The sequence below is a fragment of the Mesocricetus auratus genome, unplaced genomic scaffold (assembly GCF_017639785.1).
Source record: "Mesocricetus auratus isolate SY011 unplaced genomic scaffold, BCM_Maur_2.0 Super-Scaffold_100021, whole genome shotgun sequence".
In the NCBI taxonomy this organism is placed as follows: domain Eukaryota; kingdom Metazoa; phylum Chordata; class Mammalia; order Rodentia; family Cricetidae; genus Mesocricetus; species Mesocricetus auratus.
The window spans coordinates 8042711-8067829 of record NW_024429202.1 but is presented as its reverse complement, the minus strand read 5'-3'; the positions used below and the strand labels follow the sequence as shown (position 1 = coordinate 8067829).

The following is a 25119-nucleotide window of genomic DNA, read 5'->3' as shown; positions in this document are numbered from 1 at the left end:
CTCCTGTTGCAGTAGCCCATAAAACCAGACCGGCCCCTGGCGGCCCTCACCCATGAGGGTCCAGCCCAAAGAGAGTGAGGACACAGACCCGCAGAGGCAGAGGCAGAGCAGAAAGACAGGTCTCATCTTAGAAGAGAGGCTCGGGAGAGGACAGTGCCCAGGCGTCTGCATCCTCAACTTGGAGTCCCACCTTAGGGGTTACAGCTGCCCCTGCCACCGAGATACTGTCTTCCAGATGTTTTGAAGAACACACTCCACATGGGACCCCTTCCACAACAGTTTCCTCACTCTTCTGAGGCTCTCGGAGAACCTTCCATACAGCTTTCCTTTGCCTTTAAGAAAAAGTATACCGCCGGGCGTTGGTGGCACATGCCTTTAATCCCAGCACTTTGGAGGCAGAGGCAGGCGGATCTCTGTGAGTTCGAGGCCAGCCTGGTCTACAAAGTGAGTTCCAGGACAGCCTCCAAAGCCACAGAGAAACCCTGTCTCAAAGAAAAAAAAAAAAAAGAAAGAAAGAAAAAAAGAAAAGAAAAAGTATACCATAAGCCAAGAGCAGTGGAGCACGCCTTTAATTCCAGGATTCAGGAGGCAGAGGCAGGCGGATCTCTGAGCTCAAGGCCGGTCTGGACCGCAGAGTGAGTTCCAGAACAGACAGGGTTAAAGAAAAAGTGTGCCAGGTGCCTCCTATAATATCCACATTCAGGAAGCTGAGGCAGGGCAAATCTAGAGTTTGAGGCCCACCTGGCTACAATAGCAAGCTCTTGTCTCACAAAAGGGAACAGGATGGAAGGGTGCAGTGGTTACAAACTCCTGACTTCCTGACCCACCAACAGATCCCATTTGCAATTTGGAAATTGCTACCCCCTAGATTAGCAGGCTAAACATATTGCTATTTTACAGCAGAGACACTGTGGCCCCGGGAGCAGGTAAGAGTTCTCTGAGCTCTCGTGGGTGACAAGGCTCTGCCAGAGCTCAGGCAGCATGGTTCCCAGGGAACTACTTCACTTTATATTTCCAGAGCCTAAGGGCTTTTTCAAGATGGCTGACTACAGAAAGAGGGCAGAGAAGGGAGGAGCACACTGGTCCACGGGGTTCCTGAAGCTCCCCGGGACACACCCTGAAGGCAGTAGGAAGCTGCTAGTCTGAGGGGTAACAGACTTGGTGCTTAGGAGGTTCCCAGTCTGAGGGAAGAGCTCCCAGTTGGTCTCCGATCTCTGGTGCGGCAGAAATTGAAGCCATACCCAGAACAGGGGCTGCCTGCCTACACTGGTACCTTCACCTCACAGCAGGGGGAAGAGCATCAAAGTGCCTGAGAAATTTACCTCAGAGGAAGGCTCAGGCACTCCCACCAGGAGCCAGGAGCATTGCTAGACAAAATACAGGATGCATGGTTAAGCTTGAATTTCAGATAAACATTGAACATTTACTGGGCAGCCTGTGTTTTTATTTGCTGTATCTGGCAAGTGCCTCCAGGATCTTCACTCTTCAGACCTAGAAGGGCCGGCTTCTCAGGGAGCCCTGAGGCCCAGGTTGAACTACGCAAGAGACAGAGGAAGGAACTCAGGTCACGTATGAGGAAGAACTTTCTAGATACTCAATATTGATCCAGGGTGTGGTGTGGCAGAATTAAGGTCTCTGGGACTAGCACACAGCCCCAGCCTCCGTGGAGTAATTGTGAGGTCATAGATGTCCCCTGGTAAAGTAGCTGTCCCCTCTACTCAAAAATGGGAGGAAATAAGGCCTGTGACAGGGACAACCACAGAAGGCTTTTGAATAGATAAGTAATGGAGGCTAAGAGTGCAAATAACCACTTTGCCCCTTCCCAGAAGCCATAGCAGGCCATTCAAAACAGGCCAGTCTTCCTGGAATTTTCCCTTGGCAACTGCCAAGGACCGTCATACCCCTGGCATCTGGGGTCCGTGGTGGGAGAAGGACGCCCATTCCTCCACAGTCATGGTCTAGAGGGCCTTGCATGTGGGACTGAGCTTCCCTCTCCCCATGGACCCCCTGTTCTCCCTGCACCCTTCATTTTGTGCTTTTCATGTGGCTGCTGCATCAGGTGATGCTCAGGGTATGACCCGGGTGGTCTTAGCCAGGAGGAAAGACTCCAAGGATATATAGGCAGTAAACCCCTTCCCCAGTCCAAGAAGGCTCAGGGTACCAGTAGCCTGCCTGCCACATCCTGGAGCCGCACCCTGGAGCCACACCCTGGGAGATGCTCAGTTGCGAAGCAGGGTCCCCTGACCCAGGCCCTGATGGCCCCTCAATACCGAGAGGAAAGGGGAAAATGACCCCCATCTCTCCTTGTGTCATTCCTGCCCCGGCATTTGTCACACCAGGGGAAGGAAGCATCTAGACCGGTGAGCCTTTTCTGGCTCTGTAGGTCAGCCTGCAGGGAACGAGGGCAGAGCCTCCCCTCACCTCAGGGAGCAAGAGTACGGCTGACACAGCACAGCCCTACTCTGCAGTCTGGGACACAGGAGCCAGCCAAGGTCCATTTATTCACTCGCCCATTCGCCCACTTGTCTCTCCATCCATCAGTCAACAGATGCTGTATTTACTGAGGCCCCTCTTTCTTGCCAAGGATGAAGCCCAGGATGTCACGTATGCTAGGTAAGCACTCTACCACTGAACCATACAACCAACACTAGTAAACCCTCCTTTGCTCTGTTTTCTTTCTATTTGAGGTTTTGATTTGGTTTGGGGTTTCTTTTGTGAGTGGGTGCGTGTTTTTGAGGCAGGATCTCACTATATAGTTCAGGATAGCCTCAAATGCTTTGTGTAACCCAGATTGGCCTGAAACTCTCAAAATCCTTCTTTCTCAGCCTCCCGAGTGCTGAGATTACAGGCACGTCCCGCCATTCCTGGTTCTGGACCCCTCTATGTCCGTTAGCTAATTGAATACACGCCTACACTTAGGCGGTAGTTAGTGTCGTGTAGTTATACACAGTGTCACAGCGAGGTCCAGAGAGGTCTGCCAACTTGCAGACAGTCACACAGTCAGAAAACTCTATGAGTAGCTCAGGTCTGTCGGACTTCTAATTCTGTCCCTGCCTCTCTCTCTAGTCATCTGCGTGAACCATCACCCTGTGGCCTAGCCACATCTGCCTAGGTATCAGCGTTCATCTCTAAAATGGGAGCACCGCTGTCCGTGTCTGGGGCGGGGAAGAAGTGACCCTGGGCACACACAACACTAGGAAACAGATATCATAGCTTCTCTTTTGCATATGGAGACAGTTTCAGAAAGGCAGTTTTGCCTGGAGACAAAATTGTGGCTGTACTTGGGAATTTGAGCCCTCGGGATCTAGAAACAGCAGCCAGGATTTGAACTTGGGCAGTCAGGTGAGCAGGGCCAGAGTACCCTCCGTGCTATCAACTCAGTCCCTTCCAGATAGAGGGTTATTAATAGCCCCGAGGTGTTTATTACTGAGCAGTCAGCAGCTCCCAGAGGGCAGCATGGGGTCATGGGACTTCGGCCAGGTCAGCCCCTACCCCACCCCCAGCCCCATGGGGGCTTGTCCAAGAAGCTGACTCCCTGCTGGGCCCTGGCCTGCCCCTGGGAGCCCTTACCCAACCAGGCAGCCACCCCGTGACTAGAACAGTGACCCCTGTCACACTTGTGTGCTTGCAAGCTCGTGCAGACGTTCTCATGTGGAAGGTCCATGACCAGGAGTCTTGTGGGGGAGGGAGGACACCTCTTGAGGGTGTCTGCCAGAAGCAGACTTTCCCCACTAGCCCAGCCAGCCTCAGGGGCTCTGCAGGCCTGGATTTCAGGAGATCAAGACACAAGGCAGACCTGGGAAGGAAACCCAGGAGAGAGGAAGGAAGAGGAGACACACTTCACATTTCCCTCAGAAGAATATTCCAGCTCCCTCCTAGGACATAACCCCTCCTAAAGTCCCAGGGAAAGCCTTCTCCCCAGTCCAGATCTCAAGGCCTTCCCTATATCTGTGCCATAAGCCTGTCTGCAAGTTCCAGCCCCTGAAAGATACAGGACTCACCCCTGCAGGCCTCCACTTCAGCCCTGCGAGGTCTGCTGAGACCACAAAGGATTCTTGGGGGGGAGGGGGTTGACAGTGTGTGTAGGGGTGGACACGGGGTGTTGCCTGTCAGGGTGGACACTCCTGGCATGTCTGTCGGGATAGGAAGAGACCTGTGTGTGTCCTGGACCTGTTTTGTTTGCTCACTAATTCCATGCACACTCACGCCAGCCCAGCTCAAACCCAGCATTGCTCCCAGGAGGACCTGCTCCATCCCTTTCTTCCTCTACATGTGCCCCAGGCGTTGGTGGTGCATGCCTTTAATCCCAGCACTTGAGAGGCAGAGGCAGGCGGATCTCTGTGAGTTCAAGACCAGCCTGGTCTACAGAGCGAGTTCCAGGACAGTCTCCAAAACAGTACAGAAACCCTGCCTCGACAAGCAAAAAAAAAAAAAAAAAAAAAAAAAAGAAAAAAAAGGATACTCCTCTACATGCAACTGTCCCTCTTCTGCTGTCCTGGGCTCCAGAGTCCAAGCCAGCCCGACTTGGCTCCCTCCCCAGCAAGAGGAAGGCTGCGTACTTGCAAAGATGGCTGTCAGACCCAGTGAGAGTATTTCAGTCGGAGAAGAAAGTGAGAAAAACAAACAGCCCAAATGTAATAGAGTGGCGCTCCGAGGAGAAGAGGTTGTCATGGGAACTAGGACAGTGGAATGACAGTGTCCACAGCACTGACATGCCCACCACTTCATCCCCTCGGGCTCACGGGGAAAGTGTTATTGTGTCCACTTCCTACATCTATTCCCCGAAACCAAGGCTCAGGGGGACAAAGGACCCAGTGGCAGACTCAGGATTCCAACCTGGATCAGAAGTCTCAGTGGAACTTAGGGGGACCTGAATCGCACTCTTGGTAGTGATAGGTGAGGCAGCTGGGGTAAGGTCCCTGTGGGGGGGACCATCAGGCCATCACTTGGGGGACATCTAGGGCCAGGATAGCTAGGCTAGCTACAAGGGAGGTGGGGTGCAGGGGTATGGTCTTCCTACAGGAAGCCTGAGATGGCAAATGAGGTCCTCAGACCTTAGGAGGACAGGTGAAACCCCAGGGGGGATGGGCACATGCTGGCATCTGCCCTGCTTAGAGGCCAGATGGAGAACCTTCAGGGGAAGTGCGGGGAAATCAGAGCACTATGTGGCTCATGACAAATGCAGAGAGTCCCATGGGAACTGTGAATGTGTGAGAGACGGGAGGATGGGACTGAAGGCTCTGAGAGGGCACCTCTGGGACCAGCATGCAGTGGTGTCCAAGGCCATCTTCGAAGCCACACAAAGGCAGGGTTATTTTCTCCAAGCTAGTTTGTGTCCTTTCTTTCTTTCTCTCTCTCTTTCTTTCTTTCTTTCTTTTTTCCTTCCTTCCTTCCTTTCTTTCTTCATCTATTTAATATCTATCTATACATCTACCTACCTATCTATCCATCTATCTATCTATCTATCTATCTATCTATCTATCTATCTATCTATCTATCAAGACAAGATCTCTCTAAGAAGCCCTGGATGTCTTGGAACTCACTGTGTAGATCAGACTGGCCTTGAACTCACAGAGACCAGCCTGCCTCTGCCTCCCACATATAATTTGTACCTTTTTGTTTATTCCTCTTTGCAGTCCTAGAGATCAAATGTAGGGCCTTGCACAGGCTACGTCAATGCTGTACCCCTGAGCCACATCCCCAAACCTTTGGTTTTCATCTTAATGGTCAAAGAAGTGTCTGGTGGCAGCTGTTTCTCCTCTCTCAGACTAGCGGTTCTGAGACCAAGGAGCAGCCGGAAGACACGGAGCTTGCCCCATTTCAGTCAGGGAGCCTCCCTCACAAACAGACCAAGTCTCTCCAAGTCTTCAGGTCCAGCCCTTCCATACTGGGAGGGAGACCCAGGCCCAGCCTTGCTCCCGAAGGTGCTCTTGCCCAATGAACCCCTCAATTCTAACTCTGTCCCTTCAGAGTTGCATCTTCTGTACCTACCACTGTTTATCCTCACCCATGCTGTCTTTGTCTTGCATTCCCCATATCTGGAAGATTATAAATATTTACTGTCTCCTCTCCTGGCCACCCGTAATCCCCATCCTGACAGATAATGTCCTGTGGGTACAGTAGAACAAACCCTGGTGACCGAAACCAGCTTGGGTACCTTCCAAAGGTTGCCTCACCCAGCCTTCATCTCCGGGCTAGCATAGGCAAAAGCCACAGTAGCACATGAGTGTTTGCGCCTTACCGAGGCACAGTACACATGGCTGGCATTCAGTAGATGCTGGAACATGGGTAGGAAAGATTCCACAGCCTCTTCCTGCAGCCTGCTTGCTGTTTTCTCTCTGGCCATCTTCATCCTCTATCTGTAGGTGAAACCCATGTTCTCCTGGAAAGACATCACCGGAACCAAATTACTCACCTCATTCTAGAAACGTGGGCTACCTGCAGCCCACACACTTAGCTCATCGCTGTATATTTGGGCAGAGGGTGGCTTTACTAGAGTGGGTCCCCAGAACTAAAGAATCCCAGTGACCTCATTTGCATGTCTGGGACCTGGGCTTGGGGTGGTAGGAGCAACTGGAGGCTGGAGACCCTTTCTCTCCTTCCTTCTGCCTCTCCCCTCTCTTGGCGGAGTAGCTGCCTTCCAAGAGAGTAAAATCAGAAGGTTCAATGTCTGTGAAACCTACTCCCACAAGTACTGAAACGTGTCTTCTGATGTTCAGGGCCTTCATCAAAGCAAGGCCTAAACGCCATCACAGACTGAAAAGGCAGGGCTGACGGACTGCTGTTGGGAGACAGCGTGAGGAAAGGAAGCATTCTTGACACATCACCATGATAGTCCTAACAGGCAATGTGTGCCCAGGATGGCCCGGTTCTGTGGGAGGGAGGTGAGTGGGCCCATGGCCCCGGAAAGGGGACTGTGACTGCACAGAGCTCCTTTGGACAAAGGGAAAGTATAGAAACAGAGTTCAGGGTGGGGCAGGTCTTAGCCTTGATCAGGTCTTCTGTGGGCCCCTGGGAGAATCGGAAGACAGCATTTTTATTTTCTCCTCTTTTTCTCCATGGTCTATTTCTCCACTCCTCTGTCCAAGGCTGAGTGTTGCAACCCCTTGCGTGCTTAGGTTTCCGATCTTCAACTGGCGGGCCCCAGCCCCTGGAGACGTTGCTCGCCTAGCCTAGCCTTACCATGCATAGGGAAGTTGGATTTCGGCCCTGGGTTTGGCCACCACTACATCCTCCCAGCGTCCCACTTTCCTTCTGCCTGTTTGTATTCAGTCTAGACGATTTGCTTTTATTTGTTGGTGTCCTGCCCTAGCCGGGGGCAGCTGTGGTGGGGTGGGAAGAGCACTAGAATTGGAGTCAAGAAAGCTGGCTTAAATTCTCGCTAGGATGTTTATTAGCTGTATAAAAACTCAGGCAAGTTATTTACCTTCCCTGGGCCTCCAGCATCTCCTCTGCTCAGCAATAGTAACAAGCTCCATCACTAGGGCGATTAAAAGTTGACAATAGCTGGCATCAGGAATACGGTCTCTGATCCCAGCCCCCACTGCCCACCTAACCAGCAAGTCCCCACCAACCTCTCCTGGCGTCTCTGTAGAACATCACTGCCACAGTCTTGGAATAAAGTCTATCTTCAGACCAAAGCTGTGTGTATGTGTGTGTGTGTGTGTGTGTGTGTGTGTGTGTGTGTGTATGTATGTACAAGCAAAGAGAAGAGTGAACTTTAGAGCCACACAGTCCAGAGTGGTAGACCCAAGCCAGGCACGTATGTATACCAGATTATCAGATGTGGCCACTTAAGATGCAGCCACTATCAATTTCAATACATTATAAGTATAAAATGCATACTGGGGAAGCCGGGTATGGCAGTACATGCCTTTAGTCCCAGCACTTGGAAAGCAAGAGGCAGGTGGAGTTCTGAGGGTTCAAGGCCAGCCTGGTCTACATAATGATTTCCAGGACAGCCAGAAATATGTAGTGAAACCCTGTCTTGAAATACAAAAACAAAAATTACAAACCAAGGCCAAGTATGGTAGCACATGCCTTTAATCCCACCACTCAAGAAGGCAGAGGGAGGCAGTTCTGTGAGTTCAAATACAGCCTTGTTTACTTACTGAGTCTCAGGCTAGCTGGAGCTACACAGTAAGACCTTGTCTCAAAAAAAAAAAAAGAAAGAAAGAAAGAAAAGAAAAAAATAAAAAATTGATACCCCTAAAATATAGACGACTCTAATAATTTTCATTTTGAATAAATGTTTAGATAGTTCACATATATACTATTAAAGCATAAGTATAAGTTTTATCTGTTTCTTTTTAAAATCTGACTTTTGGAAAATTTTAAAGTGTATGAACTAGAAATATGACTTGTGCTTAGACCTCATGAAGCTCTGGGCTCGATTTCGCAGCACCGGATCAAACCAACTAATAAATCACATGTGGCCCACGTGCTATTTCTATTGGCTGGCACTGTTGTTGACTAAGCCAGAAGGTAGCAGGAAAGGGAGCCCTGGGAAGGAGGTGGGGAGCTGGATGCCGAGGAAGGCAAATCTCTGTGAGCTCAAGGCCAGCCTAGTCTATACGGTGAGTTCCAAGACAATCAAGACTACCCAGAGAAACCCTGTATCAAAAGGAGGAGGAAGAAGGGGGAGGAGAGATGGCCCAACAAATAAAATGCTTGCCACACAAGTCCAAGGACCGAAGCCTGGGTCCCCAGCACAGAGGCGAGCACCTGTAATCCCAGTGCCGGGGAGGCGGACAGGTAATCCCATTCCCGGGGCTCACTGGCCTGCCGGTGTATCGAAATCAGTGGGTTCCAGGTTCAGTGACCTCTGCCCTCCCCACGCATCTGCGCACATGTGCATGGACATACATTCCACACAGCAGGGGAAAAAATAAAAAAACGGAAGTGAACAAGCCTTGAAGGTTTGAAACCAAACATATCCTCTGTGAGATGGGGTGTGCCGAATGGGGTGGGAGCAGCCTCCGCAAAGGCCCCTGAGAGGAGAGTTTTGGAACAGAGTGGTGGAAGCCACATACCCAAGATGAGTCAGAATCCAGTGAGCTATTGAAAGGCAGCTGGGTGGTACGGGGCACGTTTACTCTGTCAAATGGAGTCGCTACAGGGTTTTGAGCCACAAAGTGGTATGATCTGTCTCCTCCTTTACCAGGCGCACTCCAGCTGCTCTGGGAGAAACAGTCAAAGGGAGGTCAGAGAAGAATCTGAGAGGCCAAGTTCCAGGTAGATACAAGAACACCTACCTCACTGAGCCTTCCCCAGACGTCAACCGTGTATATTGGGAAAGGACGGGCACCATGCAGAAGCTTCCAGCAGGCAGGACCTTGCCTCCTGGGTATGCCCTGTCAGCCACACTGCTGCCTTTGACGTCACCTCATCATACTCAGGCATCCTCCCCCACTGTTGCCAGGCACCTTGTTAAAAACATCTGGAATTAAGATGCCCATTTGCATCCTCTTACTGATAGAGGCACTTCCTGTCCCCCCCTGCCTGAGTACCACCTCCAACAGGCCTTTGCTCAACCCTTCCGCCTAGAGTTCAATGCCCACTCAGATCCACCTCCAACACGCCTCTCATCCATCATTTAGGTTTCTGCAGAATGTGTTCATGAGAAACCACCTGCACCATGATCCCCAGCTCAAGCTAGAAGCCCAGGCAATGCCACTGTTTTCTTCCTTGTGGGAATGAATCTCCATCTCCCACCACCCTTCCCCACTGCTCTTTCTGGTGGCATATCCACACAAGAGAGAACCCTAGGGTGTCCCATAGGAGCCAGCCCAGTATTTACCCAGCCCTATTTGCTATCTGAAGGAATAAGACGCTAGAAGCTGACTGAGACACGATACTCTTTGTGCCAAAGACCCAAGCAGGGTCCACCTTGCCTGGGAGTAGGACAGGACAGGAAGGCTTGCACAGGGGAAGCAGGGAGTCCCACTGGCAGCAACAAGACTCTCGTTTAGTACTCTGAAGTAAACTGCCCGCTTCCCCCTCCGGCCAGCTGCATTCAACGGCTCTCTCTCCAGTTAGCTCCGGGGACATGGCCTGCTCCTTGCTGACAAGGGTCTAGATGAGTTCTGCATGGTGTGAGGACCCTTTGCTAAGGAGCCAGCTACCGCCACCCATCCCAGAGCACCCACTCTTTGTATTGAGCAGGGAATGGATGGGTCACCCCAGGGACCGTTTTCCCAGACCTAAGACAATACCTTGTCCCCAAAGGAGGAGGGAGAGTGGGACAGAAGGACCCAAGAGAAGAGAGACCAAGGAGAGCTTTGAGATCAGAATTCAATTCTTTAATACAAAATGCTTTTTTTTAAGATATATCTGTATTTCTTTGTTGCTGTTTAAAAATAAATATGTACTACGGAATATCTCGGAAAACTGCACTAGAGACAAAGACGTGATGTTAATATCTTTTTCCCCCACAATTATTACGGATAAACAGTAGCACCAATAAATAAATGATAACAAATATTAAAATTAAAAAAGGAGAGAGATTTAGTATGTAGAATTCTCTATTTTTCTTGTTTTGTTTTTACATATAAAAAACAGAATAGCAGTCTATTTCATCAGGATCACATATATACATAAACATATATATATATATATTTATATACAAACACAAGTAGCCAAATATATATATAGTATGTAAATGTATATTGAAACCTTATTTCAAAGGAATGTGTGGAGGGGACAAGGGGAGGGCAGAGCTGAGTGTTAGCAAAATTAAATATCTTCTCAGGACAAGCTAGTGACTGTCACCGATCCGGGAGAGAGAGAGAGATTGGAAACAAAGATTTCATACATACACACACACACACACACACACACACACACACACACGCACGCACGCACGCACACACACACAGTACAAATAAGAGAGAGCGAGAGATACATCTCATAAATAGTTGAAATTAAATATTAACCAAGAATACTGAAAAAAAAACCCTACTCTTTAATTAAATTAACTGTTTTAATTTCTAATTAAAAAGGGCTATTAAATAAGTACCGTATATAAAACACTTTCTCTTTTCTCTGCCTCCATGAGGGGCTTGCGGGTCCTGCCCCCACTGCTCTGTGCCTCGGGAAGGGAAAGGGAGGGATGGGGGAGGGTTATCCACTCACACACGTCCACGTCTCCTGGGGACAGAACTAGTGGTTTCAATGGTCTGAGCACACAAGGTTCCCTGGGCTGTACCCAGGAAACGGGGTAGGGAGAGAAGGAGGGGTTCTCAGGAGGAGGAGCCATCGCCAGGCCTCTTTTTCCACCAACGTGTTTCTCTTTGCCAGGACACCTGTGGGAGGCCTCCTGGGCACCTCAGAGGTGGAGGAGAGAGCGGAAGGCTGGCCAGGCTCCTGTTTCTTCCAGGCAGTGCCCAGAGGGGCAGGATGCTCTTGCAGCATGTAGTGGGTAGTCCACAAAACAGGCCATGTCCTGAGGCTCCCCGAACTCCTGTTGGAACCAGCGTCTTTGTCTCTTTGTCTGCCATCTTTCTGTCCTCTTGACTCGGGGCCAGGGATGGGTTTGTCGTGTTTCTGGAAGTGAGCCAGTGTGCCCCCGTGCCCTGGCCTTGCACGTTCCCTGGCAGGCAGAAGGATGAAAGACCACACCAGAGTCTTTTCATCCTATGGTCTCCCCTATCAGGATCCGAGTAGGGACATTCTCCTCCCAACTCAAGTCCACAGCAGTCAAACACATCCAGTGAAGACACCAATAACATTAGCAAAGTTAATTTAAAAAAGAATATATATATATTTTATATATATAAAACATATATATTTATTTATATATATAATATATATATATATGTGTGTGTACGTGGGTGGGTGTGTCTACAGGAATCCCAGAAATAAAACTCCCTAATCTTCCGGGCTTGGTGATTTAGCAGCAAGTAAAAGAAAATGACGAATCCAGTTCCACGAGGGACCATGCTTGGTCACCTGCCCGGGAATGCTTCTGCCGGAGTCTCACCCTCCGGACCCAAAGTGCTCCTCGAAGAGTCTCCTCTTCCTTCATGTCAGGCTTTCTGGATTAAGGACTGTTCTGTCGATGGTGACGATGACGGTGTGGTGGTGACATGGTTAGTCGGTCTTTCAGGTGACAGGTCTGGTTCCCGAAACCCTGAGGGAGGCTCCTTCCTGCAGCCTGGCTCACCGCCTTGGCTTGTCACATCTGTGGGGAATGGCAAAAAATAGGCAATGAGGTAAACAGCTTCCTGGGGGCCTGGGAGTCCCTGGGTCCCCATAGGCAGGCACTACAGGGCCAAGTTCCCCAAGGTTCAGGTGGGACAGAGTCCCAGTGGAGAGAGAGAGACCCAGCCCTTCCTTCTAAAGATGGCGACCTAGGGAAGACAAGACAGACATGGAAATACTCGCAAAGCAACACATGAGCAATAAAAGGACAGCGCCCGTGTGACATTCCACAGCAGACGGGTGACAGTGTTAGATGCAGTTGTCTGGGTTAGGGTCCCTGCAGAAGAATTTCCGGTTCTGAATCTAGGGGTAGGTGTAGAAGAGTACACAGTGGACAGGAAAAATGCCTTGAGCTAGGCCAATGACAGAGAGCTACCCTGGGGATGTGTTCTGCCCAAGGGAGGACAAGTCCTGGAAAGTCCTGCGGCTCCAGGAAGGTAAGAGAACACCTATGCCCCCCACACCTCTCTCAGCCTTAGCTTTCACCCTGAGCTTCCTGGCAGCGGCCGACCCAGTCACGGGGCCGCTTGTCTTTTACCACATGTCTAACTTAGGCTTTGCTCCTCCTGTGAACGCAGAGGGGGTTTCTTCTCATGCGCCTGCCCCTGGCTGGGTGCTCCAAGGACAGCCTGAGAACACGGGTCCTAACCCAGACACAGGCAGTAGCAGACTGGGTCTCTGGGAGTCAGGTAACTTCAGTTAGCTCCCTGCTCACTCCAAAAACCCTGCAACACAAGGTCGTTATCTTCCTTAAAGCCCTCTGGAAAACTGAGCCCCGTCACCCAGCCCGTGGTTTGGAAGAATCCCTGCCATGCTCGGTGTCCCACCGTGCTTCACAGGGATAACGCCACACCAACAACCAAGGCCAGCTCCGCGGCATCTTATGATCACCCACAAGACACAGAATGCAGGCAGTGAAGGGGGCACATGCCAAAGGGCCCTTGCACTGCTTGAGAGCCTGGCCCTGTCTGGGGCTCCCTTTAAGAGTTCTTCTTCCTGGGGGATGCTCATTACCAGAGCAGGCCATACTGACATAAATGCCTATCTAGACAATCAAGGCTACGAGCTGCCAGTCACAGCCCTGTGCTCTTGACATCCCCGCTGAACGTGGCCATATACAATGTTCACTCATGAATGGCCCACAAGGGCAAAGGACAGAAGTACAGAACCTGGGTGTCCCAAAGGGTTATAGACCAGGCCCAGGCTTAAGGTGCTCATAGAGTCATGCCAGGAGTGAGGCCTAGCTCTTCCCTGCAACCGCCCTGGAAGCATTTTGAAATGTGTGGTCTATTCAGGGCTGTCACTTGGCCATGACTGATCCAGGACTAAGTTATCTGGTGTCCTCAGACGTCTGTAGAGAGATTTTCCCATCCTAAACCAACAACAGAGCCCCACTTTCAGGAAGCCCCACTTTCAGGAAGGCCCACTCTGCTGTGGACACAGCCTGTCCTCAAGGCCTCACACTCTGAGGGGGACAGCCTGTCTTCAAGAAGCTACAGTCTGAAGGGGACACAAACAGCGAGAGATAAGGCTCCAAGCCCAGGGGGAGAAACAAAAAACCCTGAGCAGTGTGAGGCCCAGCTGCGCAGGCTCTGGGGAAGAGGTGCAGCCAGGGAACACTGTTAGACACTCCATACCCGGAAGGACTTTCCTTCAGATTTCAGCATTTACACCGAAGGCAGAATTAACAACATCAGCACCAACAGCTTCCACAAGCAGCAGGACCGCAGGACACAACACACAGCTTGCGTCCACACCATCACATTAAGCCACAGCAGCCTACCCACTCAGGCAACCAGGGCCTACCAGGCCCGACAGGAGCCCAAGACCCACACAGCTTCAGGAGTAGAGAAGGCAGCAGTCACCACACAGGCAGCTAGAAGCAGAGCAAGCAGCTGGCCCCTCACAAGTGTGCTCTCTCTGTCTCTCTCTCTCTCTCTCTCTCCCGTGTCTGCAATGCCCCTCTCTGACTCTCTCACTTGCCCTCTGGAAACCAACCTGCAAGTACGTTCGTTTAACTCAAGCTGCCTCGCCTTGCAACGCGAGTCTGTGTTTTTGCAGGAACATTTACACGTCTGCGGATCTTGGACAAACAAATGCTTTCTCCGCTCTGAGCAAGGCTCACAGTGACTGCAAAAAGGCAAAAGGAAAGACATCTAAGCTAGAGCATCAGCAGAGAGAGAGAGAAACCCATGCAACACCCCTAACATGTCCACACCGGCTTCCCCACCCAGCTCACGGGCCCCTAGGCCCTTCCCACGTCCTGGAAAGGCCCGAGCGCTCTAGCAGAAGACAGAGAGAGTGGCAGGAAGACGCGGCGGCACGGGCAGGACATCTGCCTACAGGAAGAGGAGGCACAGGCGGGCAGAGTGCAGGGAGAAGGCTGCCATCAGGGACAATGCTGGCCCCATGAAGACACGGACCTAGCTCAGGCCACAGGGCCCTGACTGCTGCTGTTCCCAGAACACATCTCGCCTGGTTACCTGCTGGGGACAGTGATGAATGGCCTGTGAGACCACCGGAGGCACCTCCTCCCTGGGAAAGGACTCTCCCAGGCTCTCCACCAAGGGAAAGGGCCAAAAGAAGGCAAACCAAATTCAGAGGCACTGTCCACCAGTCAGGCCGCCAGAGCCAGCCCAGCCTACGGCCCAGTGGAAGTGGCCACCCTGGGACACCTCTGTAGGTGATCTTGGCTGGACTCGAATAGAGGGCTTTCTCCTCCTGGAGCCTCAAGTCCAGGTGTCAGAGCGCTTCCGACAGGTGAGAATGGGCCGCCTGCCGCTCAGCGCCTGACCCACTCAGGTTCATCTTCAGGCCGCCATCATCCACTTCCCAACCATCACACCCCGTAACTCACTCCACATCTGCCCTCCACAGCACCCTAGCCCTCCACACATGTGCAGGAGCCTAGAGCAGTGGAAACCAGTCGGGTGACAGGGCCCCAGTGCCCAGCACCCATACCAATGGCCCCACCACCAATGCCCAGTGGGTGAGAGAAAGTTGGTGCCCAGCCAAGCCACAGACCCCTCCCTGAGTGCTCCAGGCCTACTCACCTTCCGTCCACCCCATCCCAACCCTGGTCCAGCAATGCCACCACCAAGTCTACCCGTTGGTGCCATTAGTGGAGTGAGTGAGAGAGAGAGACACTGAGGCCAGCAGGAGGGAGGGCAGGAGCCGAGGGGAGCTGGGGTGGGAAGGCGGGTTAGGGGAACTGCAGGCGACTGTCTGGAGGCCAGGAAGGCTCCAAGGGGTTAGGCAGCAGCGGCACCAACGTACGCGCTCCAGGACTTAAACCGGGATTTCTTGCGCTTTCGTTTTTGACCCTGTCCCTTTCCTCGAACTGATTTTCTGGAAAATATAAAAATAGAAACAGACAGGAAGAGAGCGAGAAGGAAGAGAAGAACAGAGGCGCAATGAAGAAGACAGAGGCGAGAGCAGGAGGCCCAAAGCCGCCCTGGCCACTCCTGGAGCCGCCTCCAGGAAGGACCGCAGCCATGGTGGCTGGGACGACATGCATCGCTTTGCCCATAGGGTAGCACCCCAGTCCCGGGCATGGCTTTGGGTGGGCAGCGGAGACTGTTCCAGGTTCATGTGGCCCCTGGTTCCCGGCAGGGCACAAAGCCACAGGGGCAAGATCTCTGCCCAGCAAGCCAATAAATACGTTTAGACCCTGAAGGTCAGGAGACTCTAAGAAGGTCTAAGCCAGACTTTAAGGAGAAAGTATGGTTCGAAACCTTAAAGATGGCTGGGAGTGGGCTGTGCCTCGAGAGACTTCTACCTTCATCTCCAAGCATGACAGCAGGGATCCCTCTGGGGGCCCTGCTTCACAGTATCCTTGGTGAGAGGGACGTTACTTGGAAGATAGCACAAAAGTCAGGGTAGGCTATGGGAGCACCTGTGCCCAGCAGTCACCTGGGCTGGGAGTTGGGTCTGGGCGTCCTCGGAGCTCAGACTGACTGTGGGGTTAGGAGGAGTGAAGGGGAGCAGCATGGTGTGTGATTAGGGGCCAGGGGACTTGGCAGAGAGCCTTCTCTCCAGCTTATCAAAGCCTGTCACTAGACCCTCTTCCAGGCTCGGGAGAGCCCTACCACTCTCCCTGTGGGCAAAGCAGGCCTCTAGCGAACAGCCAAGAGGGACAGGCTACAGCCTGCCATCCTCCAGGGAACTAGCACTCTCTAGGCCCGCCAGGTCCCAGAAGACATGGCAGTGTGTCTATCACGGGGAAAGAGACAGGAAGGGACCTGGGAAGACGGCAAGTCTGTCTTGCTAAGGAGAAAGCTCTAGAAGGATGGAAGGAAAAAGGTCTCCACACAGGGCCACTCTCATGGATCGTGTCTTCTCTTTCTCACTGATTAACTCCTAGACCATGGCCCTGGCAGACACAGCAGTCCTGGAAACTGGGGACTTAGGGAGAGGCATGAGGACGTCAAGTCCCCGAGGTGGTATGGTAAGGGGGAAAGGGGTGGGGGGGAGGGAGGAGGGCATGGGTGCTCTCTCTCAGTCGCTCCAAAAGCTCTTTCCACAACCATGGCAGCCCCCACTCTGTCCTGACCTTCCACAAGCAACCAGAAGCCTCAGAAAATGGCCACCACACTACTTTTCCTGCCCCACTAAGAGGGCAGCTGAGTCTGCTACCTGACCCGCTCTCACAGAAAGCACACACACATATCAAAAAATCTCCTGGGACCTTAAGAAAACTAGACAGCCACAGTCACCAGTGAACAAGGCCAAGGCCATGCCCTCTGATACACAGAAACCGCCCCCTGGCACCAACTTCTTTTACTTTACTCTGCTGTGGGTGCGAGCATCCACAGCACCCCTCCACCACCCACCCTGAACCAGGGGGCCCTGGGGGCAGCACCTTCTTCAGCACAAACAGCAGACTCCAGCTTGGATCTCTTCATCATCCTAGAGCCATAAGCCTGAAGCTGGCTCCACCCGACCCCTGCCATCCTGTCACCACCCATGCAATCTGGACCCACTGGGGCTACCAGAGCACCCGAGAGAGGAGAAGCCGAAAGGCCCAAACCAAGACAACTGGAAAAAAAGTGCTAACATGTGGCCACTTACTTTTCTGGCTTTGTTCTGACTTTCTTTGGTCTGCAATGGGTAGAGAAAGGAAAAAAAAAAAACACAGAGGAATTAAGATGACGATAACAACGGGGGTGATAATGACAACAGCTGGGTAATCGCACGGCGTTTATGACCTGGCAGCACTATCATCTCAGTCTTCACACACAATAAGAAAGTGGATCCCTATAGCGCTGTGGTAAGGTACACCGTGTGGTGCCTGTTTTCTTGATGTGGGGAACAAACACACACACACACACACACATACACACATACACAGACACACACACACAGACACACACACACATACAGACACACAGACACACACACACAGACACACACACACATACAGATACACAGACACACACACACGTACACGCACAGAGACAAACAGACACGCGCACACACACACACAGACACACACACATACAGACACACACGCACACACACAGACACGCGCGCAGACACACAGACACACACACGCACGCACACACACAGACACATACAGACACACGGAGAGCACACTGAGGCCAATGCCTCCGTGGAAGGCGGGTGTGACTAAGTGTAAGAAGCTCAGCTCCGGAGCAGCCGCTGCCCTCACCTGCATTCACACCTGCTGTGCTGTAGGAAGCTCATCTCCCCTATGTGCTGGCTTTGGTGAGGCTTGACCCGCATGATCTGCAGAGGGAGGGAACAGGTCACAGCTGTTAGTGACCCAGCCAGCCAGACCCCTGTGGGACACCCCGGGGCTCCTGCCATTAGCACCCAGGGGTTCTACTGAGCAGGGGTAGGTGGTGGAGGTAGGGGGGCCAGGGCTCTAACAGAAAGGAGCCTTGGGCCACCCCAACTCCCCCACCCTGCTGGCCTTAAGGAGCACCTGCTGTTGGGGGCAGACATAGCTGCAAGGGTTGGCCAGGCTGGGAATTCAGGTCCTGGATTCTCACCATCCCCATCCCTTCCCCTCCTTCATCCCCTTCCCAAGCTTCACCCTAACCCTAACAGCTACCTAAGAGCTACCCACCCCAAGCCACTGAACTCCCTCCCACTCTCCACCCCGTCTGGGCCCAGATCCACCCATTATTACGTAGCACCCCAAAACTGGCTTTTAACTTTATGGCTCCATCCAGCTTCCCAAATGGAGCCCTCAAGCAGGGAAAGCCTTTGGGCTGCTCTCCCAGGGAGGGAGAAGGGCCTCTGTTGTAGGTATCAGCCCCGTTGAGCCGAGGGAGCCAAGATCAGCAGAGCAGAGGAAGGAGATGGTCAAACCGTGGAGCACTTGAGCAGGGAAGTGCAGAGACGCAGGCGTCTTCTTCCCCGCAGTGGAAGAGAACCCCCAACCTCACGTCTTCACCCTCGAGTCTCCCAGGCAGAGGCCCAGACAACCTTCTAATGCCCTCCTTATGCCTCCCTGCCCTCCTGGACCCCTGCCCCCTCTGCTTCAGGTGCCTACCTGCATGGTGATGTTGCTCTCCGAGGTGGGCACGCACTCCAGGGCCTCGTCGCTGCAGCAGCCCCCACACCGCATCAGGGGCACACAGGACGGCTTGAAGATATACTCTATCTCATCGGGGTACTCCTGGAAGATGTCCACCAGGGTCTCGATCGGATGGCAATAGCTGCGCCGGTAGACGTCCATGAACTCCACCACTGCATGGGAGGGGTGACACATGAGCCAGCCGGTAACACGACGGCGGTCAGCCTCTACCTCCACCCAGCTTGGTGACCCAGCAGGTGAGTTCTTCTAAAAATCTAAGTGAAGCACCTCCCTCATTTCTAGGTCCAGGTCCGGGGGAGGTGGCCTGCCATATCTGACTCTCTTCCTCCTTGTAACAGCAGAGCAAGTTCCCGAGCCAACTATGACACCAGAGGACAAACTGAGCATGGGTTCACCTGCTTTCCACTTTCGTTTCAGAGCCAAGGCCACAACACCCATCAGGCCAGCAGCCACTCACCAGGCAGACGTTGGACCCCACGGCAAACCATGCATATACACGCTCATCCCCACGTTAGCTCTGAGTACCACCAGGACCCAAAGGCCACACTGCTGCTAGAACGGCAGAGCCTGACAGCACCTACCACGTGGGCAAACAGACGCCCGAGGGCCGGCCACCTTCCACCTGCCAGTCCCACCTCCCCAGACAAGTCAGCAGGTGGCGGTGGGCAGGCACACCTCGCCCGTCCTGCCAGCACTGAGAACCCCGCCCAAGAGGGCAAACTGCATCATGGAAAGAACAAGAGCTGCCTCTGTACCCAGCTTTTCTAGAAGCTGCCCTGGAGGAAGACGGGCAGAGACAATTCCCAGGCAGCCTGAGGTGCCTGTGAGCAGGAAGGGCATTCAGGGCCAAGGGGGTGGGCGCTAGAGAGGCACAGGACATCCTCGGGACACCGCACAGTGGCTCGGCTGGCCACTTCTGGTGGCACTCCTAAGACTACCCCGAGGAACACAAGCCCACACAGGGGCCCAGGCTCTGCGGCCAGCAGCCAGTGTGACCTTGGGCCTGTTCCTCCAGTCTCTGGGCCTCCAACTGGCTATCTGCAGAAGCAGGTTGGCCTGACCTCTAAAGACACTCAGGAGAGCGCAAAGGTGGCGTTCTGTCGCTCTTTGCTAACCCTGAAAACAGCTCCTCTTTTCTCATTCCAGGTGACAAAATTTGGAATCTCACCAAGGCATTTCAAGTGCACGTTCCAGAACCACCCCCACACACATACACACCCCACCTGGGGGCACAGCCAAATCTCCCTTTGCTCTCCATGTGTTTTTGTTTTTTTCCAGAAAGGCAAAGAAGATGGGACCCAGGTGTATGATAGGTTGGCTGGGGAGAAGGTGGGGATCGAGGAAAAGGTGGAGTGATGGCCACAGACACCCAGCAGGAAAAGGAGTAGGGGTACCCTAACTGCCACCCTTCTGCCTTCCTCAAGGGCTCCCTTTTCTCTCTGGGCAAACAAGCACAAAATTCTTGTCTACCCCCAAAGAGTTAACGTAAAACACAGCCCCCCCAAAGTCCCTGAGACCATATCTGAAAAATTCTTTCAAGGCAAGTCTATATGGAAGATGACTAACCCAGAATTTTTTTTAACTTGACCCCTGGCTGGGACAGAGGTGGCCCAGGCTGGTTGGTGGCCCCTCACAGGAGCAGGCAGCAGAAAGGAACGACTCGAGCAGTGAATGGGCTTGGGAGCTGAAGGTAAAATGAATCCCTTCTAAAAGTCCGCGGGGGGGTGGGGGTGGGGGGGTGGGGTGGGGAGTGGCGATGCCTTGGCCGGTACCCACGGGAACCTGGCCCCTGCCCCCAAGGAAAGCTGCCCTGTCCTCAGGATGTGTGCACACGTACACTCCAGCATCAGGTCTCCCTTATTTATGGCAGACAACCTTTTCTCCATCAAACAAAGACCGTTTGTCTTGCCTCTCCCAGACCACAGAGCCCACTAGGAAGCAGAAAGGGGTGGGTAGCACTTTGGAAGTGGGGGCCTGTCAGTGGCTGGGGCCAGGGAGTGGCAGAAAGCCAGAGCTCCTGGGGGAGGAGGCAAAACCGGCTGGACATCACCAGCTTTCCTTGGCTGGCTCCAGCAGCCACACTGGATTTGGGTCAGAGAAATTAGCCTAGAGGAAGACCCCAGGGCCTTCCCTACACAGAGGAAGGACACTGGGGGAGTGGCATCCGGCTGGAGCAGAGGCCACACTCGGTGCTGGGGAGAGCCAGGGCGTCCCCAGAGAAATGGGAGGATCCCGGTACTCCAAACCACACTGGAACAAAAGGCAGGCGGACTCGGGGTTGGGCAGGGGGGCGGGGCGCCTGAGAGCTACAGCCGGCCCTCTGCTGGTCCAGCAGGGAAGTTCACAGCACCCGAATGCAGTCTATGGAAGCTGCCATCCTCAGAGAAATGCAAATCCAGAGCTTGGGAGTCCTGTTGGGATGCTCTCCTATCACACCTCCAGCTCAGAAAGGGTCACAGCCTGCACTGGTGTGCCAGGGCCGGGTAGAAAGTGGCACTAAACATTTGTCCTCCCCTGGGAGTAGGGAACGTAAGGGATACTTCACTGAACATCTGGAAACCCTGAAAACTGCCTTCCTCTTCCTTCTGTGCTCCTGGCAGCCTTTCCAGATAAAATTGTAACCGAAAGGATGTTAGTAAAAGCAACAAGTCCCATTTCCAGCAGAGAGCTGAGGAGAAGTCACCTGAAGAAACACACGGCTTAAATTCACAGGACCCATGAAATCCTGACCCTCATATTCCTGCGCCCAGCCCCACCCCCAGGTCTAAAAAGGAGGCATGGGCTTATCCATGCACCCTCAAGACAAATGGGGGTAGTGACTGGGGGGTGTCCCACCCAAGAGCATGGGGACTCACCTCCATGGGCTTTCTGCTCTCCTTCTGTCGTGGGTGCAGCCTGGGACCACTGAGAACAAAACAAAGAGTAAAAAGCATTGGCGGGGCAGGGACAGAGGCAGCCACAGGAGTGCAAAGGCCACTGAATCCCCTGACCCCCTCTTGTCTCCCTCCCAACCCCCAGCCTCCAGCTTCTCCACTGCTTCTGAGTCAAACAGGGAAGAGTCAGGGGTCCCTTCAGGTCCACTACCCAGGACTTGCTTCAAGTCTGAGCCCATGGAAGTTGAAGACTAGCCAGGCACTGGGGACTCACAATCAGGAGGAACACACCAGAGCCCTGCGATGTTCAGGCCCCTAGCACCTCCTTCTTGCCCTCTCCTTCTTGCTGCCCCTGACTCCCTGGTCCAGAGCCATGGGTAAGTAGTAAGGTCAAATAGGAGGACAAATTTGGACTGGGGCAGGAAGGAAGGACTAGGGGCGAGAAAAACAGCATGGTGACCTTCTCCTGCTGACATGACAAATACCAGGGTGAGCTGGTGTTGGAGAGGGAGGACCGAAGGGCACCAGCTACCCTCCCCCATCCAACCCTTCCTAGGCCTCAGGAGCGCTCAGCACACCCACAGGTTGCTCAAGGGGTGAAAAGCTGCAAGGTCCTAAGGGAGGGAGTCCCATTTCCCTCCCACCCAGTCTGCCTAGAGCCCGGATGCAGTTCCAAAGCCTGGCGAACCTACTTGTGCCATACCCCAAGCCTCTCACCTAGGCAGAGCACTCTGCTCGAATGCAGCCATGGAAACCTCCCCAGAACTGCCCAGCTCCCAAGGGGTCTCTTGCTCCACCCTGGGCCCCCCCATCCTTCCTCATCCCCACCAACTCCTTTCGCCCCTCCCCAGAAGCTTTGAAGGTCAACAAAAAGGCCATGGGAAGCCAGCAGTAGCAAGCAAGGGAAGGTTCCTAGGCCTTCCTGAGGGTCCCCTGCTCCTACCAACTCCCCAGCCACATGCCCCACACCAGCCTGGACCCCAACTGCCCTGAGAAGGGTTCCCGCCCTCGGCCTCTCTCTTTCTCTCCACTAACAGTCCCCAAATAGCCGTCCTTCCAGGGCCCTGAGGCTTGCCACAGGGCCAAGGTCAGAGGTGGTCCTACTCAAGAGAGAGCCTCCTGGTGCTGCTACCTCAGGCAGGCCCTGGATTCTGCTCCTTGGGCCCTCAACTACCGGCTCAACACCCTCATGACATTCTCCCTTAGTCCTCTGTCTCAGCCTCAATAGAGAAAGGGACAGAAACTTTGAACCCCCTCCCAGATCGGGAGGTTCGAGGCAGGGACTGGCCAGGTGCCCTTCTCTGGGGGCCTCTGAAGGTCATACTGTGGCCAGGCACTCCTGCCCCTCCTCCCCGCATGGAGGCCCAGAGCCAAGGCCTTTGTGCCAGGGTCTGAGGAACTCTGGATGGTGGCAGGGACCCCTGCCTGTCCCCTTCCTCCTGCCCCCTTTCCAAGTAGGCTCCCTGAGTATTGGTGGGGAAGGGCATAAAAGGTCCTCTTCACAAGCAAACTGTGTGGGCGAGTTCAGAGTTAAACCACCTGCTCTCCGAGCTGCGGGTTTGTCAGCACAAAGTGTGTGTGAGACACTGACAGGACAGTCTGCCAAAGGTGTGGGACAGGCTAGTTCCAGGCTGCCCCGTCATAGCAAATATCGAGGCATTTTCCCAAAACGGGGAGAGTGGGGTGATGTCAGCCCGGCCTTCACTGGCCCCCATAAAAGGTGGAGCACAGCTCACTAGAGCCGCTGGGGAGGGCAGGGAGGCACACCTTCACCAACTCAAAACTTAGGGTAGCGTTTCCACAAAGAACCTGAGGCTGGGCCCCAGCACCCCACGTCTGACAGCCACCACCCGTTTCCCTCGACCCGTGGGCCAGAAAGGGTTCTATGAGTCTTCTCAGAGAAAAGGGGAACAGAAGAGGGTGGGGAGGGCTTCTCTACACACCAGGCAGGAAATGGGGGAGAGGGGGAAGGGGCGTCGGAAATTCTTCCTAGTGCAAGGCACAGGTAGAAGTTGGGGACGAAGGAAAAGGGTATGGGAGTTTCTCCGGGTCATGGAGCCGGGGATACCTCTAGAGGTCACCTTCCTTGAGGAGGGCCGGTGCGGGGGAGGGGCACCGCTGGTCGCCCGGGTCTCCCGGCTCCCGCAGCCGCGACTCCGGGAACACGAGGCCGGCCAGGCCCGGGCTGATGTAATCGGCTCTGCGCCGCGCGCGCCCGGCCGGGCGGGGGAGGGCGGGCACCGCGCGGGACGCGAGCGGGGACGGGAGGGGGTGGCGCGGCGCAGGTGGCCCAACAAGCTAGAGGGGTGGGATAGGGTCCCCGCGGCAATCCATCCTAAAACTTTTCCCAAACTCACTACAAGGGCCGAAGAGACCCGAGCGGCAGTGACAGCAAAGCTCCCTCGGTAGCTCGCGCCCTGCCCCCTCCACGATCTCTGCCCTCCCCTGGTCCAAGGTCCGAGCACCCCCAGGCATGCCCGCTGGGCTCCGGACTCCCGCCCCCGTTGCCCGGACTTCCAGTTCTCCGGGGACCCGCGACCCGGAGCAAACTTCTGCCGCCAGCCACAGAGCAAGCCCAGCCCCCTCGGCCTCCTCCTCTGGCTCCCGCCCTCGGCTGCTCGGCCCAGATCGTACGTGCGGTGACTCTGGTGGGTGGGCAGGGCCCGCGTGGGCGGCGAGACTATCCTGGCGCCCTCCCACCTAGCGCGCACCCCCTCCCCCTCCACGTACGACTACAGAGGGGGACGCCTCGCGCCCAGTGCCCAAGGACCCGCGTGGGGCACGAAGCCCCCACGCGCGCGCTCGCACGCACGCACGTCCCCAAGCGGGAGAGGCGCTCGCCACGGCCCGGCGACACTAGGCGGGCACGACCGCTTGCTTACCTTGGCATGGTGGAGGTACAGCAGTAAAGCCAGGGTCCAGTGCACCCAAGAGAGCAGAAAGTTCATGGTTTCGGAGGCCCGTCCGGGGCCGGCGCGGCTCGCGCTCCCTCTCCGGCTCGGACTGCGAGGCAGCCCGCTCTCTTGCGCGCCTTGGCGGGCTCCTCTCCCTTCTGGAACCGAGGCCCGGGCCGGGGCCTGGGGCGCGCGCGCGGCTGGAGCACTGTCTGCGCACACGGCCGCCTCACCCGTCCATGAGCCCGGCTCCCGCGAGCCGAGCGCCCACTGCAGCCCCCTCTCCTCTTCCTTGTCTTCCTCCTCTCTCTTCTCGGGCCCCGGCTTCTCCAGGCCCGAGCTAGCACTTCTCCCAGCTCCGATCGCTTTGCCTCCTCCGGCGCAGACCACGGCTACTCCGGAGTGAAAAGAGCCCAGAAGTTGGACGAAAAGTTTCAGTGCAATCCCGCGAGCCCCGACCCCCTCCACCCCGCCTCCGGGCGCGGGCTTCGGCTCCTGCTCGCGGCTCGCCGCCGCGTCCACCGTCGGCAGCCCGCCGGCGAGGAGGTGGGCGCTGGGGCTGGGGGCGGTGTCTGTCTGTCTGTCC

The 25119-nt window shown here is 54.4% G+C and overlaps 1 protein-coding gene and 1 long non-coding RNA gene across 5 annotated transcripts; one reads left to right on the top strand and one right to left on the bottom strand.

Moving 5' to 3' along the window:
* Nucleotides 1-724: 724 nt before the first annotated feature.
* On the top strand, nucleotides 725-9581 carry LOC110341295. Its single transcript, XR_002383181.2, has 3 exons — nucleotides 725-926; nucleotides 2542-2613; nucleotides 9164-9581. It is a non-coding gene; the product is annotated as an uncharacterized LOC110341295 (long non-coding RNA).
* Nucleotides 9582-10279: 698 nt separating this feature from the next.
* Nucleotides 10280-24587, bottom strand: Vegfa (vascular endothelial growth factor A). Of its 4 annotated transcripts, NM_001281843.1 has the most exon segments (7): nucleotides 12160-12181; nucleotides 14200-14331; nucleotides 17272-17301; nucleotides 17873-17949; nucleotides 18722-18918; nucleotides 21622-21670; nucleotides 24522-24587. In NM_001281843.1, coding segments are annotated over 7 exon segments (573 nt in total).
* Between the last annotated feature and the right edge of the window lie 532 nt (nucleotides 24588-25119).

Excerpts from the sequence above, each read along its gene's own strand:
- Vegfa (XM_013115006.3), bottom strand. The coding sequence starts at position 18,030 with ATGGCAGGAGCCCCGGGGTGTCCCACAGGGGTCTGGCTGGCTGGGTCA. Across the intron at positions 15,550-17,271 it reads GTCAGAACAAAGCCAGAAAA|AAAATCAGTTCGAGGAAAGG; the intron begins GTAAGTGGCCAC and ends TATATTTTCCAG. Across the intron at positions 12,182-14,199 it reads TTAAACGAACGTACTTGCAG|ATGTGACAAGCCAAGGCGGT; the intron begins GTTGGTTTCCAG and ends CATTCCCCACAG.